This window comes from Candoia aspera, chromosome 8 (assembly GCF_035149785.1).
Source record: "Candoia aspera isolate rCanAsp1 chromosome 8, rCanAsp1.hap2, whole genome shotgun sequence".
Lineage (NCBI taxonomy): Eukaryota > Metazoa > Chordata > Lepidosauria > Squamata > Boidae > Candoia > Candoia aspera.
Genome location: NC_086160.1, coordinates 4,967,502 through 4,988,539, shown reverse-complemented (window position 1 = coordinate 4,988,539; position 21,038 = coordinate 4,967,502). Strand labels below are relative to the sequence as shown.

The following is a 21,038-nucleotide window of genomic DNA, read 5'->3' as shown; positions in this document are numbered from 1 at the left end:
TTTGTAATACCATCTATATCTAGGTAACCTTACAATCAGGTAGCCCCCAAACTTTAGTTTTGTATAAAACATTATTAGAGAATGTTTGGATATCTTTACAGCAGAGGCCATTTTTTAAAAAAAATTCTGCCCAGAGAACTTCACCAGTTGCACCTCCTCTATTATGGGTTGTCATGGTCCTCTTCCTAGAGAAAATCTATTTATCTGGTCGCCAAGAGTAGGCATTGACTTGATGGCACATAATCAATCAATCAACGTGGTCCTCACCCTCACATTTGAGTTTTTATTATTTCTTGAAAATAATTTTGATCTAAAGCAGGGGTTCTTAACCTGGGGTTCATGGACCCTTGGAGATCTAGGGATGGCTTTTAAGGGTCCATGAACTTGGATGGAAAAAAAATTACAACTTTATTTTCACTAACCTCTAACTGAAATGTAGCTTCTCTTCTTATCAGTACAATGGAATAATAAAGAATCAGGCACCTTGATATATTAGGTAAAGGTAAAGGTTTCCCTTGACGTAAAGTCCAGTCGTGTCCGACTCTAGGGGGCGGTGCTCATCTCCGTTTCTAAGCCGTTAGAGCCGGCATTGTCCGTAGACACTTCTGGGTCATGTGGCCAGCATGACGACACCTTGATATATTACTTATTACTTATTTCTTATTTTTAAATATTTAATAACTGTATCTGAGCATTCACAGGCTTCCTTTGTAATACCATCTACATCTAGGTATTTTATTTTATGCATTTAAAGACATTTCTCTGAGAAGGGATCTGTAGGTTTCATCCAGACTCTCAGAGGGGTCCATGGGCAGAGAAAGGTTAAGGAACTCTGCTCTAAAGCATAAAAAGTAAAGCTTCCTTCAAGCTGAATTCAATTCCTCGGACTTCAGGGACAGATCTGTCTAGCTTTCTTTGCAGTCATATGTAAGTGGTTACTTCCTCTGGTTATTTTTTCACCTCTCTGTCTACTTATAGAACTGGCATTCCTTGAAAGTATTTCCTGGAAATTTATTTATTTTATTTATTTATCAAATTTGTCACCACCCATCTCCTCCCACTGGAGGGACTCTGGGTGGTTTACAACAAAATCCTCAATAAAACAATAAATATATATATACATTATAAAATTACAAATTCTAATAATATAGATAAAAATAAAGTCCAGATGGCTATATCTCATTCAGTCTTCACATGGAAGGGGTGCTTCAAGGCACTAGCCAACCCCAGGCATGACTCCTCTCCTCCCTGCCACAGGCCAGCTGGCAAAGCCAGGTCTTCAAGTTTCTCCGAAAGGCCAGGAGCGATGGGGCTAGCCTCACCTCTGGGGGCAAGATGTTCCAAAGGGTGGGTGCTACTGCAGAGAAGGCCCACCTCCTGGACCCCGCCAGATGGAATTCTCTTACCGACGGGGTCCTCAGCATGCCCTTTCTGCAAGATCGGGTGGGGCAGGTAGATGTAATGGGGAAGAGGCGGTCCCTCAGGTAGCCTGGCCCCATGCCATGTAGGGCTGTAAAGGTGATAACCAACACCTTGAATTGGACCCGGAAGCAAATTGGTACCCAGTGCAACTTGCGTAGCAAAGGTGTTATATGCCTTCTAGGGGTGCCACAAATAACCCACCCGGCTGCATTTTAGATCAGCTGAAGCTTCTGGATACTCTTCAAGGGTAGCCCCATGTAGAGCTCATTGCAGTAGTCTATATGGGAGATAATGAGGGCATGAGTGACCGTCTGAAGGGCCTCCCGATCCAGGAAGGGGTGTAACTGGCACACAACATGAAGCTGCGCAAAGGCCCTCCTGGCCACAGCTACCACCTGCTCTTTGAGCAGGAGCCATGAGTCCAAGAGGACCCCCAAGTTATGCACCCCGTCTGTCTGGGGCAGTGCAACCCCATCCAGAACCAAAGATGACAAAATCCCGGATACAGAAGAGCCCTTAACCCACAGCCACTCCATCTTACCAGGGTTCAGCCTGTTGTTCCCCATCCAGGCACCCACAGCCTCCAGGCACCTGGAGAGGGCAGTCACAGCATCACTTACTTCACCTGGGATGGAGATATACAGTTGAGTATCATCAGCATACTGATGATACCTCATCCCATGGTGACGGATGATCTCACCCAACGGTTTCATGTAGATGTTGAATAGGAGAGGAGAGAGACCAAACCCTGCGGCACCCCACAATGGAGGGGTCGAGGGTTGGATCTCTCCCCCGCATCACCACCGACTAACCAACATGACCCAGTTCAGGAAAGATGAGATACTGCTGGTGAGATACAACCAAATCAAATCTCAATTAATATATTTTTTAAAATGTGCACGTATCTACAGATACACTTGTGACTGCTTTCTGTGGTACAGTAATGTATAATATGGTATAAGTTCCTCATGGCAAACACAGAGCTTCATATTATGTGGTGTGGGTCACAGTCTTAGATCTGTTTCCAGCTGATTGTGGAAGAGTAACTGAAGTATCATAGTATAGAATTGACTCTGTTTATTGATATGAAACTCACAAGTCCCTGTCAGGGTGACAAACTGTGTTTCCAGATGTAATCAAATCCATGTAATCAAATATATTCTTATAAAGTCTGTACAAGTATAAATCCAGAAGGAATTTTCTCCTATTTAGCAAGACATTCTGAAAGAAGATCTGTACAATGGAACAACTTTTTAAGAGCTCCTATTCAGCGTGGGAGAGAACGTATCTTTGAGTGATGTGCTTTTTTTCTGCATTGTTCCCTGCAACTTAATACTTATATAACAAAAAAACTATCATTTTCCAGACACTGCAGTTAATCATTTTGGTGCAATGTTTGTGTTGCAATTCATTTAAATACACACACACACACACACACTCTTAAGAGCTTTCCATTTTCCATAATTAAGGACATTTAACAATTAAGCTAATAGGCTTTTTATTTTAAAGGGCCAAACTAATATATCCCGTATAGTTCTTTAACCTCTGGAGCCATTTATCAAAACCATTAAATTAGATTGATGGCATGAAATGTTATCACTTGACACAACACAAAAGAGAAATTGTTCTGAGACAAATTGATAAAATCTTTTAATGCTGTCAAATTTGCCTAATGCAGTCTTCAGGTTAATCTATAAAAGGGTGAGCAGAGTGTTGGCTCATATCTTATTATCCTTAGCTATCAATATATAAATCAGCTCTGACACAATTCCTCCTAAATCATCCATATTATACACAAAGGAAAAAGATTTAACAGCACAGAATGCACTCAAGTTAATCTTGTCCTAAAAGAATTGAAAGGCAGAATTTTTTCCCCAAATTGGCAAGTATTCAGGTGCGTTAGGAAAAAAAAAATACGGGGGAATATTTCTTTTCATGATGCCTTCCAATTGCTGCAGTGGTTAAAACTTGGAAAATGGGTTTCAAACTTCCTGTTTCCTTGCAAAAATTATTTTTCTCTTCACTTGGGATAAAGTCCTGGAATAAAACTTGGCACAATCCATTTTCTTGGCAATAAGATGCTGGTTAAAATGTAATGTTTCCTGTGTTTTGTATTACTTGAGGGGCAGAGAGTAATAGCAAAAGATGTTTAAAAGGCGATTAAAAATAAGTAAGTCAAATCCAGTTGGATCTATCAGAAACTACAAAAACAAAGTCATTGCTTTGTTTAGCTTTATTTTAAAAATTAAACTGTTTTCCTCTGATATTTCGTAAAACTGATGCCTCTGTTGGAATGTTCTACGTGGTTATGTTCTCCTGTTTTAAATCATCTGAATGAAAAAAAAAAGTTTATTCAATTTTTATAAACGCTGATAGTAAGAAGACTGCTAACGCTTGCTTGGAATGTGCACATAAAACTGTCATTTCAAAACCTATAGAGAAGTCAAATTTTCATAGGCAAAAGTCCTCCTTCCAGATGGAAGAATGCAATCTGCTATGTTAACTTGAATGGAAACAGATGGAGAAAACTGGATTCCAAGGGAAAAAGCAATTGGTCAGAGGGCCGGGGAGATTCATTTTAAAAAATGGTAAAATTACCACCCACTGTTACTACAACGTGGTGCCCAGTCCATTGTATTTAGAAACCCCTTCTCTTTCTCCATGAATTCCAATTAGTACTGAAGCAATTTTTTTATCTTTTTGCTACACAAAATCTTAGGGAAAGCAATCCAAAATTCATGGCGATCCTCCTATGCAAATCACAGGCACATACATCTTTCATACCTTGGCTGAAAGATCACGATCTGGATGAAACACAAGGATATTGACCTCTCAGCGGCTTTCGATACCATCGACCGTGGTATCCTTTTGGGTCGGCTCAGGGGGCTGGGGGTGGGTGGTGTGGTTTTGTGCTGGTTCACCTCCTTCCTCCAGGGCTGGTCCCAATCAGTGTTGATAGGGTGCGAGAGATCCAGCCTTTCCTTTGTGGGGTGCCGCAGGGTTCGGTGCTCTCTCCACTTTTTTTTTTTTAACATCTACATGAAACTGCTGGGTGAGATCATCTGCCACCATGGGGTGAGGAATCATCAATATCCTGATGATACCCAATTATACATCTCCACCCCAGGTGACATAAGTGATGTTGTTGCCTTCCTTTCGTGGTGCCTGGAGGCTGTAAGGGTTTGGATGGGAACAACAGACTTCAGCTGATCCTGGCAAGATGGAGTGGCTGCGGGCTGGGGGCTCCCAGGTGTCCAGGAACATACCATCTTTGGTTCTGGATGGGGTTGCACTGCCCCAGACAGACCTGGTACAGAACCTGGGGGTTCTCCTGGACTCACAACTCCTGCTTGAAGCGCAGGTGGCAGTGATGGTTAGGGCAGCCTTTGCACAACTTTGTGTTGTGCACCAGCTATGCCCTTTCCTGGATCAGGAGTCCCTTCAAACAGTCACTCATGCCCTGGTCATCTCCTGCATAGACTACTGCAATGGGCTCTACATGGGGCTATCCTTGAGGAATATACGAAAGCTACAGCTGGTGCAAAATGTGGCAACGCGAACAGTCTTAGGAGCCCCTAGAAGGGCACATATAACATCATTGCTGAGCGAGCTGCATTGGGTGCCGGTTTGCTTCTGGGTCCAATTCAAGGTGTTGATTATCACCTTTAAAGCCCTACATGGCATGGAGCCAGGTTACCTGAGGGACCCCTCTTCCCCATTACATCAGCCCATCCCACCCGATCTTGCAGAAGGCATGCTGCAGACCCTGTCCATGAGGGATTGACAACTGGCAGGGCCCAGGAGGAGGGCCTTCTCTGCCGTGGCCCCCGCCTGGTAGAACAAGCTACCCCCAAGGATAGGACAGGCCTCCACTCTCCTGGCTTTTCGGAAGGGAGTAAAAACTTGGTTATGCCACCTGGCCTGGGATGGGAGGGGGTACAGTTATTCATGGGGGTGCCAAGATTAAGATCTTCCCATCTGGAATTTTACATTGTATATTGTATATTGTTTATTTTGTATATGAATTTATATTTTTAGGTGTTTATATGGTACTGTTTTAGTGATTTGCTACTCTTACCATTTGTAAGCCAGCCAGAGTCATCATACGCGAGATGGGCAGCAAAGGATTTAAATAAGTAAGTAAGTAAGTAAGTACAACCAGAATTTTTTAACTCACATTTCCTGTTGAATTTTAGGTCAATATCCAGGGAATATACTCCACCCTATCTACACAAATGTGATACAATATACAATGCCAATTTATCATTTACAGTGCCATTCGTTTTTCAATGAATTGTTTTAGAATACCACTTTTAAGGTTCTTATGGTTTTAATTTAATTTGTGGCTTTTCGCTTTCAAAGGTTAGATGAAGTGACCTAAGCTAACAGTTTTACCTCTAAGAATATGCCAAAAGTGACCAAGAAAAAGAAGCCATGGTTTGAACTCAGGTGTTCTCGTTTTATCTTCGCTATACTTGGCAGGGATTCATTGACTGAGGGGTTGATTTGATCCTATTTGTCTCTGCAGGGAGATGAAAACAAGCAAGATATTGGCTGTAATAACACGACTGAAGCTCCTCCCCTTTGTATTTGCATGCGACATCAATGCACATATTAAAGGCAAGGCCTGGATCCTGCTGCCGCAGCTGCCATCTTGCCTGTTTTGACCCCCTCCCCCTTAAATAAGGGGACACCATTGTTTAATCAATTTAACAGCTGCTTCAATTGTTCCAGCAATTCTAGGCAACATACAACTGTATAAGGCTACTACTACTAATAAAAAAACATTGCACCCAGGGATAATGATTAGAGTTAAAGAATATAAGCCTACTTGCCCAAAAAGTGTAGAGAAGAATAAACCGTTCTACTCCTTGTCCATATGGCACAATGTACTACATGGAACATACATGAGTACCAAATTTTTATGGTCCCTGTTTTTCTTTCTTTCTCCCAAATCACTCAGAAAATGAATCTGAAAGCAGTTCCTTCCATTTTTTTACCCATCTTGGTTTCCTTTGTCTTCCACTCAAGAACTGTGGTTCATATTAACTGTGGAAGCTGTATTTCACAGAATTAAGCTAAGTTCACACATTATTGTTTGGTTTTTCAGAACAAGCCATAATAAAACAACTGGCATATAATACTAAGCTTTACTTGGTAAGCTTACAGACAAATAAGTATAAACACATGACAGCTTAGCATTACCTAGGTTCAAGGCCACTAAGGAACTGCAGTTAATCAGTTTAATTCTGAACTGCCACACTGGAGGAGCAAGGGGTTGCACATCCAAAGATCATAGCACATTCCTAACTGAAGGTTTAGCAAGGTGACCATTATTCATACGGCACATTTATCTGCTTTGTTTTAATAAAACAAATGCTGCCAAAAAATCACATAGACATGCCTGTGATGTCTCATTGAAGTTGAGCTTGACTTTTACATATGGTTAAAAGTCTTCTTCAAGTCAAACTCAGCTCTGAAGAGATATCCCGGGAGTGTCTATGTAATTTTCCTGGCAGCATTAGGGAAGTTGTTTTCCAATTTCCCAGTCCTAATCTACCCGTTGAGATTTCACAGAAATCTTCCAGCCCATATATATATAGCCTTGTGTGGCACAGAGTGGCAGGCGGCAGTATTGCAACCAAAACTCTCCCCACGACCCGAGTTCAATCTCAGCGGAAGCTGGATTCTCTCTCGGGTAGCCGGCTCAGGTCGACTCAGCCTTCCATCCTTCCGAGGTTGGTAAAATGAGCACCCGGCTTGCTGGGGAAGGTGACGACTGGGGAAGGCAACGGCAAACCACCCCACTCTATAGTCTGCCGAGAAAACATCGTGAAAGCCGCGTCCACCCAAAGGGCCAGACATGACTCAGTGCTTGCACAGGGGACCTTTCACCTTTTGAGAGCCTCGTGTGGCGCAGAGTGGCAGGCAGCAGCATTGCAGCTGAAACTCTCCCCGCGACCCGAGTTCGATCCCAGTGGAAGCTGGATTCTCTCTTGGGTAGCCGGCTCAGGTTGACTCAGCCTTCCATCCTTCCTTCCAAGGTCAGTAAAATGAGCACCCGGCTTGCTGGGGAAGGTGACAACTGGGGAAGGCAATGGCAAATCACCCCGCTCTATAGTCTGCCAAGAAAACGTCGCAAAAGCGGCAACCCCCCAAAGGGTCAGACACGACTCGGTGCTTGCACAGGGGACCTTTCACCTTTTCACACCTAATTTTCCATTACTGCTAACCTGGAAAATCAATGTATTAGAAAAGAATATTAAGTTGGTTTAAATGTCTGGCCTATTCTAATACTTGAAATTAAAGTCTTCTATGTTGAAAATGTGTATATAATGTAGGCATTCCCGGGTTTGCATGCGTATCTGATAGATGGATAGATACACACAAACACGCCCATTATTAGTTATTAAGGAATAATATACAGTACCTGAAGATTCTCCTTTCATAATGTTAGTTTTTTATCCTAAAGTTAGTGAGAATACCTGCCCCATTGGAACAGCAGAGTGAGAGGGTCAGATAGCCCCAACCCTGTCGAACTTTCACACGGCACTGAAGACCTGGCTGTTTCCCCAGGCGTTTGGGCCAGAGAGTGGATGACCTTCGCTGTTGTTGGTGAGACGAATCCATGGTTTTCTTGGGCACCAGGGTTGTCTTTGGGGCGGGGGTTGTTTTATTCTTGTAAGCTACCCAGAGTCACTCATAAGATGGATGGCTATATAAATTAAATAAATTAAAAAATACATCACTAAAATACTTACAGATTTTTAATGTCAACAGCTCCACGAAAAGCCTTCCTTGGAATGGCATGTATCTGGTTTTCACTGAGGTCCCTAAGAAAAGATAATAATTAACTTAAATAGATCCCTTTATTTAAGAACAGTTATTTCAAGTTAATCCAAACCACGGTAATTAAGCCTAATTATATACATTTACTTAGAATAACTGACATTTTATCAATTACCAAAAGAAAAAAGAAAAAAGAAAAAAAGAAATCTACTTAGTAATACCTAATTCCTAAGCAATGGCATGATGGACAATTTAAAGCAATGAACTAAGACTCTTATATGTTTGAATTTGACATAAAAGGAGGAAGGAAACAGCAAATATTCAACGTTAATTTCACTACATAATTTCCCAAAGCATCTGCTTTTAGATTAGAATATGAATACAAACATATATTATAAAAATAATAAAGGTGGGATAAAAATTAAATAAATAAATAAATAAATGACGATTATAACCATTGTACATTAGTATCTTACAAAACTTTGACAAATATCCTTAAAACATCCATAATTCTGTCTTACTAACAGAGAGGAGTTAAGACCCAATTGACTCAACAGGAATCCCTGTGGAGATGATTGATAGCTTGCAAGGGCATTTAAAAAAATAAATATACATTGCTACACCATGCCAATCCACATAAAACAGTTCACAACTTAATTGCAGCAATAGTTAGCAGTACTATTGATAAAAATTGCAGTAACAATAATACAACAACAACAAAATGAACTACTGCCAGAAGGACCACCTTGGTCTCGTTAATCACATTTTAATTTTGTTTATTCCCACTGGGCAAAGGTAGGTGACATAATAAAGAAACTGAATGCTGAAATTGTTTTTAGTTGGGTGCAAACAACAAAGTTGTTTTTTTGTGCTGGATAGTAGATGGACTTGTTCATTCCATGTCTGGTGCCCTCTTCTACCACTCAAACTGCAAGATGTTTTATTTCTGTTTTCTGTAAGGCATATTTTATTCTTTCGTGGGATATATTCTGCCTGTATGTTTGTGGGGATGGAGGGGTGTCTTTGGGGCAGTTGTTCTGAATTCCTGTGGAGTGTGCTAGAAGTTCTCTATTTTTCCACAGAGTTAGAGGAATCATTGTTTTTTCCTTGCTGGTTGAGATAATTTCTCGCAGTACCAATCTATCCTGTGGAATTCGGACCAAGCTTACTTCTGCCACCCAACTTCACAACCTCCCTCTCAGGTTAACATTGACAAAGTTAGTTTCCCCAAAGCGCTTGCTGGTTGTGTATTTCACTTCTGAGGTGTGTATTTGTGACCTCTGCATATTGTCTCTGTGTTTTCACTGTTTTTTTTCTTTCTTTCAATACAACTTTTGATGGAGTTCATAGTGGGTTTGGTGATATATACTATATATTCACACACATACACCTCTCTCTCTCTGTGTATAGATAGATAGTTAAAATAGATAACGTACACACCTACAGTACACCCATACACCTGTGTGCCACTGCATTCTTACGCTTAATTTTTTTTTGCACAGGAATTCATGAATTTACAACTTCTTGCCTTGTGTCCAGGCCACAGCAAATCTAATTTACCTTTGGATTAAGCAGGTTGCCTGCTCTATCCACCAATATTTTTAAATCTTTAAGATGTGTCACCAAGTCATTTTACTGAAAGAATCCAAACTTGACAGCATCTCTTTTGTCTAAACTTAGCTCTACAGATTCAGAGGTAAAGCTGGCAATTTTCTATTCCCAGGAAATCCCAGATTTCACTGTAGTTTAGAATGAAAGGTTTCAAGCGGAAACGAAGTGCAGTTGTAAACAAGGAAGTTTATTAAAGTTTACAATTTAAAAGGAAAAAAAAACCCAAACAGATCATAAAATCTGCCTCCCCAATTAGTCACTTTTCCTCTTTCAGTTCTCCAGATATTTCCACTGCTTTCCTACAAGCTTTCTCAGATGTCTTCCTAAGCCATTCACAATGGAAAGACAACAAGGGAAGAATTCTTCTACTCTCAACACAGAATTGCAAGTAATTAAAAATTTCACTTGCTCTGAACAGCTATAGATGCCATCTGTGAAATGCCGTCAACTGTGGAGGGAATTTCAGCTGAAACCCTTCCAGAAAATGGAACCCAACATAAGTTACACAGAGAAAGTTAACTGATACCAAATCCATAGGTGCCTGCTTACATATATAACTTGGTCTTTTCAATGAGCTCTCTCCCACTGAATGTTTTTTTAAGCCCATAAATGTCTTCTTTAGAAAGAAAATTGACAGAACTGGGAGTTTTATTTCCAGTGCATTTTGAAAGTTCAGCAAATGTCACCTACCAAAGGACAAGAGAACTATAAACTATAAACTTGCTTTGGCCAATAAATGCAAACAAAATTACCTGTCCCAGGAATCAGTTTGAACCTTTCCTGAATCTAATGACAATATGAAAACACACACAGCAGTAAGCATTTATCATAAATAATATGATAAGCTGTAAGACCGTTCTGACAAATGCCATGCGGCATGACTTCATGGGGGCACTACCACTTTTTCTAGATCCTGGGACAAATTTGGCATGGTATGGCCCTGCAGACTAAAATCAGGATTTCTTAAGGAGTCAGTTCATATGCAGGCTCTTGCATATTCCTATAGCGAGTACTTGCAATCCCTCCAGGGTGCAGTTAAATAAGTCTGTAAGAAACTATAATGTATTTTTAGCTTTATGAAGGCAGGGCTTTTACCAGAAATGTTGGCTTCCAATTCTCCACAGACAGTTGACCACTGTACGACTGATCTAAACAACCAGAGATCAATAATTGCGTTTGTTCCTTCTTTACAATTTCCATTTCAAGAGCCAGTGAAGTTATACGCATTTCGCTTCCTTCAAGACCCGTCATCAACTTAGTGAATAAATTGCTACATAAAACAAAGTTTTACCCCAGAAATTACAATTTGCACCAGGAATTACATCATGTTTTGATTAGCTGTTGAATTTACAGCATTGCTACACAGACTGCAAAACATATTGACGTGTGTGTATTAGACAGTTTACGTCTGTGTTTTAGAGAAATATTTGGAAGATAAAATAGAGCAAGTATTGGTTTGTGTGCAAGTTTTAGGGAACTTGCATGTTTGGAGACTGTTCTCAAACGGCAAAATGTATCCACTTCAAAGTACACGGTGCTAAATTCTGTATCGGTAATAAAAGAAGTTCTCAGTGGATATTCACAATAGATGTTATTGTATGTTTAACGAATGAATGGGGAGCTCTATTAGAGATCCATATATAACACACCACCCCTTTGCAATGAAGTCAGCTCTGCATTGCAGCTATTTTATGGCTCACCATCAAATATCTCAGCTGAATATGCGATTTACTCTACAAAGCACAGAATGCTATTATTTTAATTGTATAAATGGAAATTGCTGTGTGCAACAGTGAAATCATGCTCCTCTAAAGTTGGGGTAAGGGACCTTTTCCCCCCTGTATAGTTAAATCAACATTACTTTGAGACAATAAATTTTATGTAGTAGGCAAACCTGCTTCTAAATTTAATTACCGGTAATTTTATTTTCCCTCTATGGTTTAGCCTCTCTTAAGAGACTGATCACAAGTACCATAAATCTACAAAAGCATCCAGTACTTTACAGAAACTACCCAGTGTGGAGGAAGGAATAAAGTGCGCTTATTTTCAGAGGTCACTGTAGAAAGACAGATGCAAACTGTACACCTAGAACCAAATCCTTTCACAGTAATATCCTGGTAAGAGAACCTAATGCAGTGTTTCTCAGCCTTGGCAACTTTAAGATGTGTGGACTTCAACTCCCAGAATTCCCGGGCCAGAGTTGAAGTCCACACATCTTAAAGTTGCCAAGGCTGAGGAACTCTGGTCTAGAAGAAAGCCTACTCTTTCTTACACGAAATGTTTGGATTGTAGGGTGCATTATGCTTGGCTTGCTTCTTGCAAAGTTCCATTACCAAAGTAGGTAACAGGCAACAGCTACACAAGGGAGCAGAATCTGTTGACTATTTATGAATGGCCACTTACCCTACCTGGGTTCCTGTTGTTGTCTACAAAGCCAGCTTGGCTTGGTTAGCTGTACAGTTGCATCATAGATGGTTCCTGTCTATTGTGTTGGTTCTCCCTTATCTACATGTTGGTTGCTGGATATGTGAAAAGGGGAGATTTATTTATTTATTGAATTTATTTATTTATTTTTCAAATTTAATTTGATGTATGCTGGTTCGTTTCTTTTGGAGTTCCTGTAAACCCCTGTAGAAAGTGTCTGTCTGTTAACGGCTGGTCTATCAGAAAGCCAGGTTTCTAGGAATTCTCTTGCATTCTTGAATTTGGGTTGATATAAAAACGGTTGCAGCTTCCCAGCTGAATATATTGTTCAATTTCTTGGTGTGTTGTAAAATTAACCAACCACACTTCCTCATTTTCTAGCCCGGTAATGAAACATCTAAGGGACGCGGTGGCGCTGCGGGTTAAACCGCTGAGCTGTCGATCGGAAGGTCGGCGGTTCGAAACCGCGCGGCGGGGTGAGCTCCCGTTGCTCGTCCCAGCTCCTGCTCACCTAGCAGTTCGAAAACATGCAAATGTGAGTAGATTAATTGGTACCGCTTCGGCGGGAAGGTAACGGCGTTCCGTGTCGTCATGCTGGCCACATGACCCGGAAGTGTCTATGACAACGCCGGCTCCAAGGCTTTGAAACGGAGATGAGCACCGCCCCCTAGAGTCGGACACGACTGGACTTTACGTCAAGGGAAACCTTTACCTTTACCTAATGAAACATCTGCAAGAAGAAAACCAAGTTCGGAAGAACCTCAAGAATCTAGCAGTTCAACCCTGAGCTACATTTATTCCCCACTATTGAGAGGTCAGAATGTTTGTGAACTTTTCTCTAGCATCAACAGCACGAGACACCAAGTTCAAAAACAAAGATTGAAATGAAAAAGATAAGTTTTCCTACTGTGTGTTGCCACTTAGCATTAGGTGAGCTATTATTGGCCACAGTCATAATCACTGACAACTGACAAACTCTGCTTTTATCTTTACAAGCTTTAACATGAGAAAGCACAACCCTTTTCGTTTTTGTTGTTTTACGGTACTGTTAATCTTCTTTTCCATTATACATTTCAATTCATGCTGAATCTGGGTAGGCCATGACATGAAAAGGGTATCGGATATCCTGATCTGGTTCCTGTCCCAGCTAAGTGTACTGAAATACCAATATGTCCTGAAGATTCCGGGTGTGGATTATGAATGCCAGGTTGGTCTGCAGGAGAACCACCACCATTCAGGACTACGACAGATTTGGGGCAATACAGGACAGAATTCATTAGACAAGTCTCAGTTGTGTCCTTAAGGTGAGCATAGAAAGGAGTGTATTGTGCTGTCAGCTGACGTGAGGCAATAACGCCAAGAGATTTCAGGTTTGGAACTGGGAGCAGGAACAGCTTAGCTAAAACAAGAGTGATTTTTATCATCTGCTGGATCACCTGTGTACAGTCTGAATGCCTAGCCTTCGTATTTAGCAATGTTGCATCCCCATAAAAATCTGTAAAGGAAGGCTTTACATTCAATGTTTCTAGAAAGCTTCAAGCCTACAGGCCCCTCATGGGGCTGGTTCTGCTTTCTGGGGATGTACTCTTCTACTTATTACTCTAACTCTTGAAGTCACTTGACCTTATTTCATTGCATTTACGTACAACATTTTTATACCTATATTATGAAATTCCATCTGCTGTTAACTTGGAATGATACATCTATTTCCACGGCACAACAAGATGCCTGTGATGTGGTGAGGTGCATTTGGCATTTTCTCATCATATATTTTGACAATGTGGATAAAAGAAGAACACTAGTTTGGGAACTAAAATAATTCTAGCACAGACCAGAGCCTTTCTCAGCAACTTTGCAAGGACTTAAGGTTGCTGGTATTTACTATAATTCAGAGGCTATTTTACTGAATGCTAAACCATTTTCTGAGGTTTTGGAGGAGTTTTAAATTTTATTTTGTGGTCCGTGTAATATAAAATTGGTAAAATATGAATGCTTCATACACATAAAGTCTCATATTTATTCCTGGAATAAACTGTAGCATCGTATTAGTAATTCTCAAAGTAGAATCAATTCCATTCTATGATCTGTCCAGAAATGCACTTAGAGTAATTTGCCAAGAATGCCCAGCATAATACTATTTTAACCAGACAGTAAATATTATTCATTATAGAAAATTAAGTTCCTAAGCAGATTTATCATTCATATTACAAAAAGCTGAAATGGGTCAGGAAAACAAATAGTGATTATGATAAAAAAGAAGCAAAGCAGGGCCTCATAAATACGATTTTCAGAAAATCATGTTCTAAGAACGACCCAGCAGTTTAATTATGTATTCTCCCATCTTACAAAATGCAACGTTATGGATAACTATTAAATGCATGATGTATTAATCAACTTTTCAGAGATACTCTGATTCCATTTCCTGATTTTTTAAAAAGAAACTATTTAAAGAATTTATAGCTGATTTCCTTATGATCATGGGGAGAAATACTAACTGAATTCTATCCCAATGCTTACTTATTACTATATCTTGCACTTCTGTAATAATGATATACGGAAAATTGGCTTGTGCAATTCACTGCCATTACACGTGATGTAGCAAAGGTATAATTTTAAAAAAATTCTAAATTCAGTAATTATAAGAAGCCTTTGTTTTCAGATTTTCCATGTAGGTTTCCGACTGGAGATCTATGAGAAGTTGTGATTGGGGGGAAAAAGAAAAAAATAACTTTTCACACACTGTGTCTCAGCTGCCAGCCTGCCACTTTGTTGTTGTTGTTGCAAATATTGCCAGATATGAATCGTGTAGGTTAGAATTGAATTGTATTGCGAAGTTTTCATATTTTCTTGCTATTTTTATGCAGGACTTCCCTGCAACCTGAAAATTATTACAAGGCTAAAAAGGTTGCAAAAGTTGGTCTAGAGGAATTGTAACTCTGACCCCGCAAGAGGGCTCTTGCTTTTTTCCTGTAATGCAGCATCCCTCATTGGGCGGATCCGCACAATAGAACAGTTGGAATTGCTTTGGATTCAGGGCAGGTTGTGCCTTGCAGCAAGAGACCCACTATTATCCTAACCACCTGATAAGGGTCTTGCATGCTTGAAACACTTCCAAGTAGTTGGAGCAGTCACTCCAAATGGAACAAAGCATTTCAATCTCAAAAAACTTGAATTTGAAACTTAGCCTCCATCACTATTTAAGACCAAGTTGGTAGATGCTTCCTGACCAATCACCAGTAACAAATTCCTGGAAGAGGTTAGGAAAAAGAAAAAAAAATAAACCTTTTGTGACCGTTCTAAACCCTTCTGCTACTAAACAATCTGAAAATCAAGGTTTGGAGCTATTTTCAGAGGAGACCAATAGCCAAATGAAATACTTCTTCCACTAGGCCCCCCACACTCTGAAAAGAACAGCATTTGAGATATACTGAGTTAGGTTTCAGAAGTGTTCTTGAGTTGCAGCTCAACACACAGAACAGCTGGGCTGATGTAGGATTCAATCTAGCCACTCTGTGCACCTGAGAAAGTGAGTTTCATGACAAAAGCTTAAGCCTTCTAATAAAAATGTGGTGGTTGGAAAAGGTGCCGCCAGACTCTTTCAGATGCGTTGGCTGCCACAGTTGGTCCTCTGACAAAGAACACCAGCACATCCCACCAACATTTGTGGGGTTGTGGTTTGCCTTCTCCTAGTTAAAAAGAAGCCAGTTTCATTTGAGAATCAGTAATCACTGAAGCTTATTCTGGAAATTGTGTGTGTGTGTGTGTTTGTGAATATATCTGATGTGCTTGCAGGCAGAGAGGGTTAGCTAATGCTGCAGCAGCAAGCAAGCAGAAAATCAGTGAAATGAAATCTTAAAATATTTTAAGTATAAACAGCATTAATAACTTAGTATAAATGATTAACATTATGAAAACTGTTTCCTCCTTTAAAAAGAAAAAAAAATCCACTTTAATCATACAGACTCTGCAGAACAGTGGATACAGACTGTCCGGAGTTGGTAATCTATAGAATTTTCTTTTGGGTTGGCTTGATTCATTTAACTTGTCTGGTCTTTCGGTATTTTAAAACTGTCCTTACAAAGTATAGAGTATCGACGTTTGTGTCTTTTCATCTGATGGCTGATCTTTCTAAACTGGGCAGGGCATTTTCACTGTAAAGTGAAGGGCTTTTATTTCAGGATCTGTTATCTTTATGCTGCAGAGCTGCTTCAGACATAAATACATTTGTGTGACTATAGAAACCTGGAGAAGGAATAACCGGCATCAGATGGGTTACAAGGCCTGGCTTTTCGGAGAGCTACAACAAAGCTTTGGACAGATCACCGCACTCTCTTTTTTAGAAATTCCAATTCACTAAAGTCACTTCCACTGAAAAATGAACAGAGTAACTTAAGGTTGTCCTGGATCCAATATTTTGATTGTTATTTTGTGTGATCACGGCCAGACAGGTTTCATAATCAGAATCTTCAGACTGGAATCTAAGGTGGGCAATCTCTCACTCACAAGCTATCCAGACCCCAAATTTCTTTGTCTCCTGGTAGACTCCCTGAAAATCATGCTGCTTGAATACGTAAGTCTTCTGAGACCTTCATGGACACATCCACCGTGGTAAAGTGGTGGACCCCTGTTGTCTTGTTATTGGAGGCACGGATCCAGCAGCACTGAATCTTCAGAGCCTCATGACTATTGACCACAAGGATGCTGTTGGGATAGAGTTAAGTATTTATTCTATTTCCTCTCTTGTCTATTACTGTGCCTGTTCATTAAGATTAAAGAGACTGCTAATCTGAGGACCTTTCCTTTGGCCTTTCTTCCCAGACACACACAGACACACAGTAGATGCTCTCCTCAGAAGCTGTAGCTAATTAAGTACTACGGTTTACCTATCCCTGTAATCTACTTCCTGTAACAAGTCTTCTTTACTAAAGCCTGCTTTACTAATCACTGCTCAGCTGAGATTTCTGCTCTCAGGAAAGTTCATGAATTACACGCAAAATGCTTCAACTTCTGGTTTTTCTGACTTCCTAGTCTAGTCTAAAGTTCTGCAGTTCCTCAGAGGTCTCACATCCAAGAACTAACTTGGTCAAGTCTGCTTAGACCCCCAGCCCTGGTCCAGCAATCAGCTAACAAACCACCAAATCTTTCATGCACTGCTTTTCAAAATAAAAGCTGTACAAATCCTGGAAATATCTTGACATATGTAAAAAAATCCTCTGTCCTCAAATTACTATCTGTTTCTGTCCAGAGGAACCAATACTTTATAACTAGAAGTTAAAAAAAAAGCCACCCTGACCCTGAAACATCTTTCTACTGCAGTTGTTTTAAAAGAAGTCCTTAGAGTTGTTGTGGCTTTTGGGCAGAGAAACATTTATGTCCTTGGGGGAGCAAGCAAGTTGAGTCCATTCTACGTGTCTTCTTTCAATGTGTATTTTACAGGAATATTCAAAATGCTTTCATCTTGCCCCTACTGTCAAGATACTCGTGTCTCTCTGATCAAGTACACCGCTGCCTATTATTATCACTAGCAACTGATCAAGGACAAAAACTAATAGACTCACTGCAGATCAACCTTACATGACAATTCATGTCATTATTGCTGTTTAATTTCAGTATGTTGGTATCTCTTTTGATCTAACATGCTATAAGCATGTCATGCTTCCTTCTATAATTTGGCAAGCTCTAAAGTACAAAATGCTATGTAGAGGGAGTATCACAAATATTTCATTAATGGCTTTATTATCTATAGCTTTCCTACATGATACATCCAGAGTTTAGAGCTATAATGTTTTAGAGTTTTGTGTTAATAATGCTAACACTTGGTTTTCCCTATATATCCTAGATGATTTGATTTGTTGACTATCTCTAGCCATTTAGCTTTTTTAATCGTTACTTTTATGATCTCCGATATATTTAGTTGATTTTTGTCATCTTTTATAACACTCTGTCTTATATTGCTACTGCATTTTGTTTTTAATAGTCTTAGCATTAATACTATGCACAATTCTTACAGATAAAGGATTTTAGTGTTGTGATTAATAGTCCTGTAATTAGTAATGCTAGCTCTACTTAGTTTTTATATACATAGCCTGGATTCTTATGGTCAGACTGGTTTTAATTTTTGAATGTTAACTTATGCTGGTTTATTATCAAAATAAAGGATTTGAATTTTTGTACCTATCAGAAAAAAGAAACTTGGACAGTAGTTGGACATTTATTGACTTTGAGCTATTATGCCATTGTATTAGCAGTTGCATTAATGATTAGCAAGATAACACAGCAGTAGTAGGTGTAAGAGATTATTGACCTAACTTTAGTTAGAAGATGGATCATACAAGCAACTTGGGAATCCATAAATTAAAACACACCATGTTTCAAATATAATCTATAGCTGTCAAAACATCTGGGTGTTGACAGTCTGAAAACAAAATAATTGAGTTATATTTTGTCATAATCAATATTTGTCTACTGTATTATCTGAAAGTGATGTCAAGACAAGCTGAGTTGTTATGAAATGTTTTATTTTTAAATTCTTTCCTATTTTCAGGGAAAAAATTAGGGTGGCAAACAATCTTAAAACAGATACAAGCAGAAATGCAGACTGGAAACCTGAACAGCAAGCCATTTGTGTCATTGGAACAGGACATAAATTCTGTGTAAATAAACCCAATTCATTATTTCAGTTGGATGTGAAAAAGATATGCTTGTTCTTTAACGTCAGCTCAAAAGCTGCCATCCTATTAACCATAAAATCCAAGATTCTTATTTCCAGATACATGGAAACTTCTTATTCTGATTCACCTTTATATTTATACTAGACAAACCTGTGACCTGTTGGGTCATCGTTTGAGAGGAAGGTACTGCAGTCTGATGTGACCAGAATGAACATTAGATTTTGGGCTGACCATTTTTTCTTACCCCAATGCTGTGATCAACTAAGGAGAGTATATATCATAAAAAGAAAAAACAATATAGTGCCAAACAAACTTCAGTAATAAGTCATTTTCCTTACCTAAACAGATAAACAGAATGACCATGGGTGGGCAAAAAAGCAGTGGGAGTGGGTGCGACTTCCTGCCAGCTTTCCCACTGACTTTGCTTGTGGGAAGCTGGCAGGGAGCATTGGAAATCATGCTCACGTGACTGTGGGGATGCTGCAACGGCCACCACTTTGCGAATAAGACTGGTCTGAACATTGTGGAGATTTCAATTCCACAGGAGCAATGGGTCCTGGATTTGTTATGCATTCTTTAAGTTAGTGGATTTTGGGTATCTTGATTCAAAAATTGTTGCGGTATAATGCACTGTTTGGGCTAACTTGAGGGTACAAGCCTACACAGTGAGAGTTTTAGTAGCATAAAGACTCTTATTTTTATACCTGCATCCCTACCCTATTTTTCCTCCAAGGCACACATCCTACATGTCAATTTTGTCTTCGCAATAATGCAATATGGCAAGCTTGACATACAGTATGTATTGGCTAATATATACTGACGTTCCTCATTGAATATAAGATAACTTTTCTTGAAGTGTTTTATGACTAAAGAGGCTGTTTTCCATGGCCAATTAAAAAGACTGGTAGGGTAATGTCTGTGAAACTTTTTAAAGAAGGAAAGGCCTTGACTCATATCTTGCCTGCCTTTTTGTGTACTGAAGATCCTGATGGGCACAGGAGATCCATGGAATGTCTTCAAGCGTGCCTAGTTCTAGAACTGATCCTCAGAATCTAAGTTCTGCATACCACTAGTGTTTCTCACACAATTTCAATGCTGGAAGCTTCACTAAGGCCACGTGGCTGAAAACAGCAAGAAGCAAACCTATTCTACTGGTGTAGGTTGCTGGTAGAATTGCTAATACTGCCAACTCTTCACCGAATACTCCAAAATGGAGCTTGTCCTACTCAAAGGTAGTGCAGGTTTAGAGATACAGATTAGCCCGCTGCTAGGATTACTGCAAATATATCCCTTTTTTTCCCTTGATCAGGACCAGATAATGCAAGCCCTTTAGAGCCTGCTGAGATAATGAAAAGGGGGGGAGGGGGGAAGGTACCTTGATCACTCCTTCCCTTCCATAAGGAAAAGGCAAAGAGCAATGGAAGATTTCTTCAAGATGGGGTCATCTCTCTCCTTTTTCTCTTGATCTATCAGGCATTTGATTTACAATTCTATGCTGGAAATTCTGAATGGGAAAGTTATCCTATTCATGTCTCTTTTTTCTTCCCCTAAATCATGGGAATCTTGGTTCAAACCTAAATTTAGAAATAAATCGGCTCAGGTCATCCTAGAAGATCTCTCAGGAGATAAATCTGGGAAGCATTTTCTGTTGATTCTGTTGGACTCTAGCAGCATCCAGTCCTATCAGTCCGGGTATCCTTCCAGATCAGGATTTTTTGTTACAATAGTTCTACATCGTTCAAAAACTAGTTTCTAGAGGTGATGTTGGACATTTTATGCACAAAGCCACAAATCAATTATGGGAGAAACTGACATGAGGTGACTTGTAATCAATATATGGATGATACACAGCCCTTTTTTCCTTTTTGGCCTCTAGCAGGAAAACTATAGATGTCTAAAGGTAATAATGAGCTGGTGAAACCTAATAAACCGAGATTAGACAAACCAGGGTGTTCCTGTGATTACTCAGTTAAGATACTTTTGGATTTAGCTTCTGATCTGCAGGTTCACTGGCAACTGTAGCCAGGAGAATGTTTATAGAGATTAGGTTGGCCTGGCACCTTCATTTCTTCCTGGGAAGTTCAGATCCGGTCACGGTGACTCATCTCTGCTGTATCTAGA

At 39.8% G+C, this 21,038-nt stretch overlaps 1 protein-coding gene across 1 annotated transcript in view; it reads right to left on the bottom strand.

The window, feature by feature from the left end:
* SLIT2 (slit guidance ligand 2) overlaps positions 1 to 21,038 on the bottom strand; it is a 242,110-nt gene that overhangs the window by 86,491 nt on the left and 134,581 nt on the right. The window contains exon 5 of the mRNA XM_063309788.1: positions 8,184 to 8,255. Coding sequence (XP_063165858.1) covers positions 8,184 to 8,255 — 72 coding nt within the window. The remainder of the gene's footprint in view (positions 1 to 8,183; positions 8,256 to 21,038) is intronic.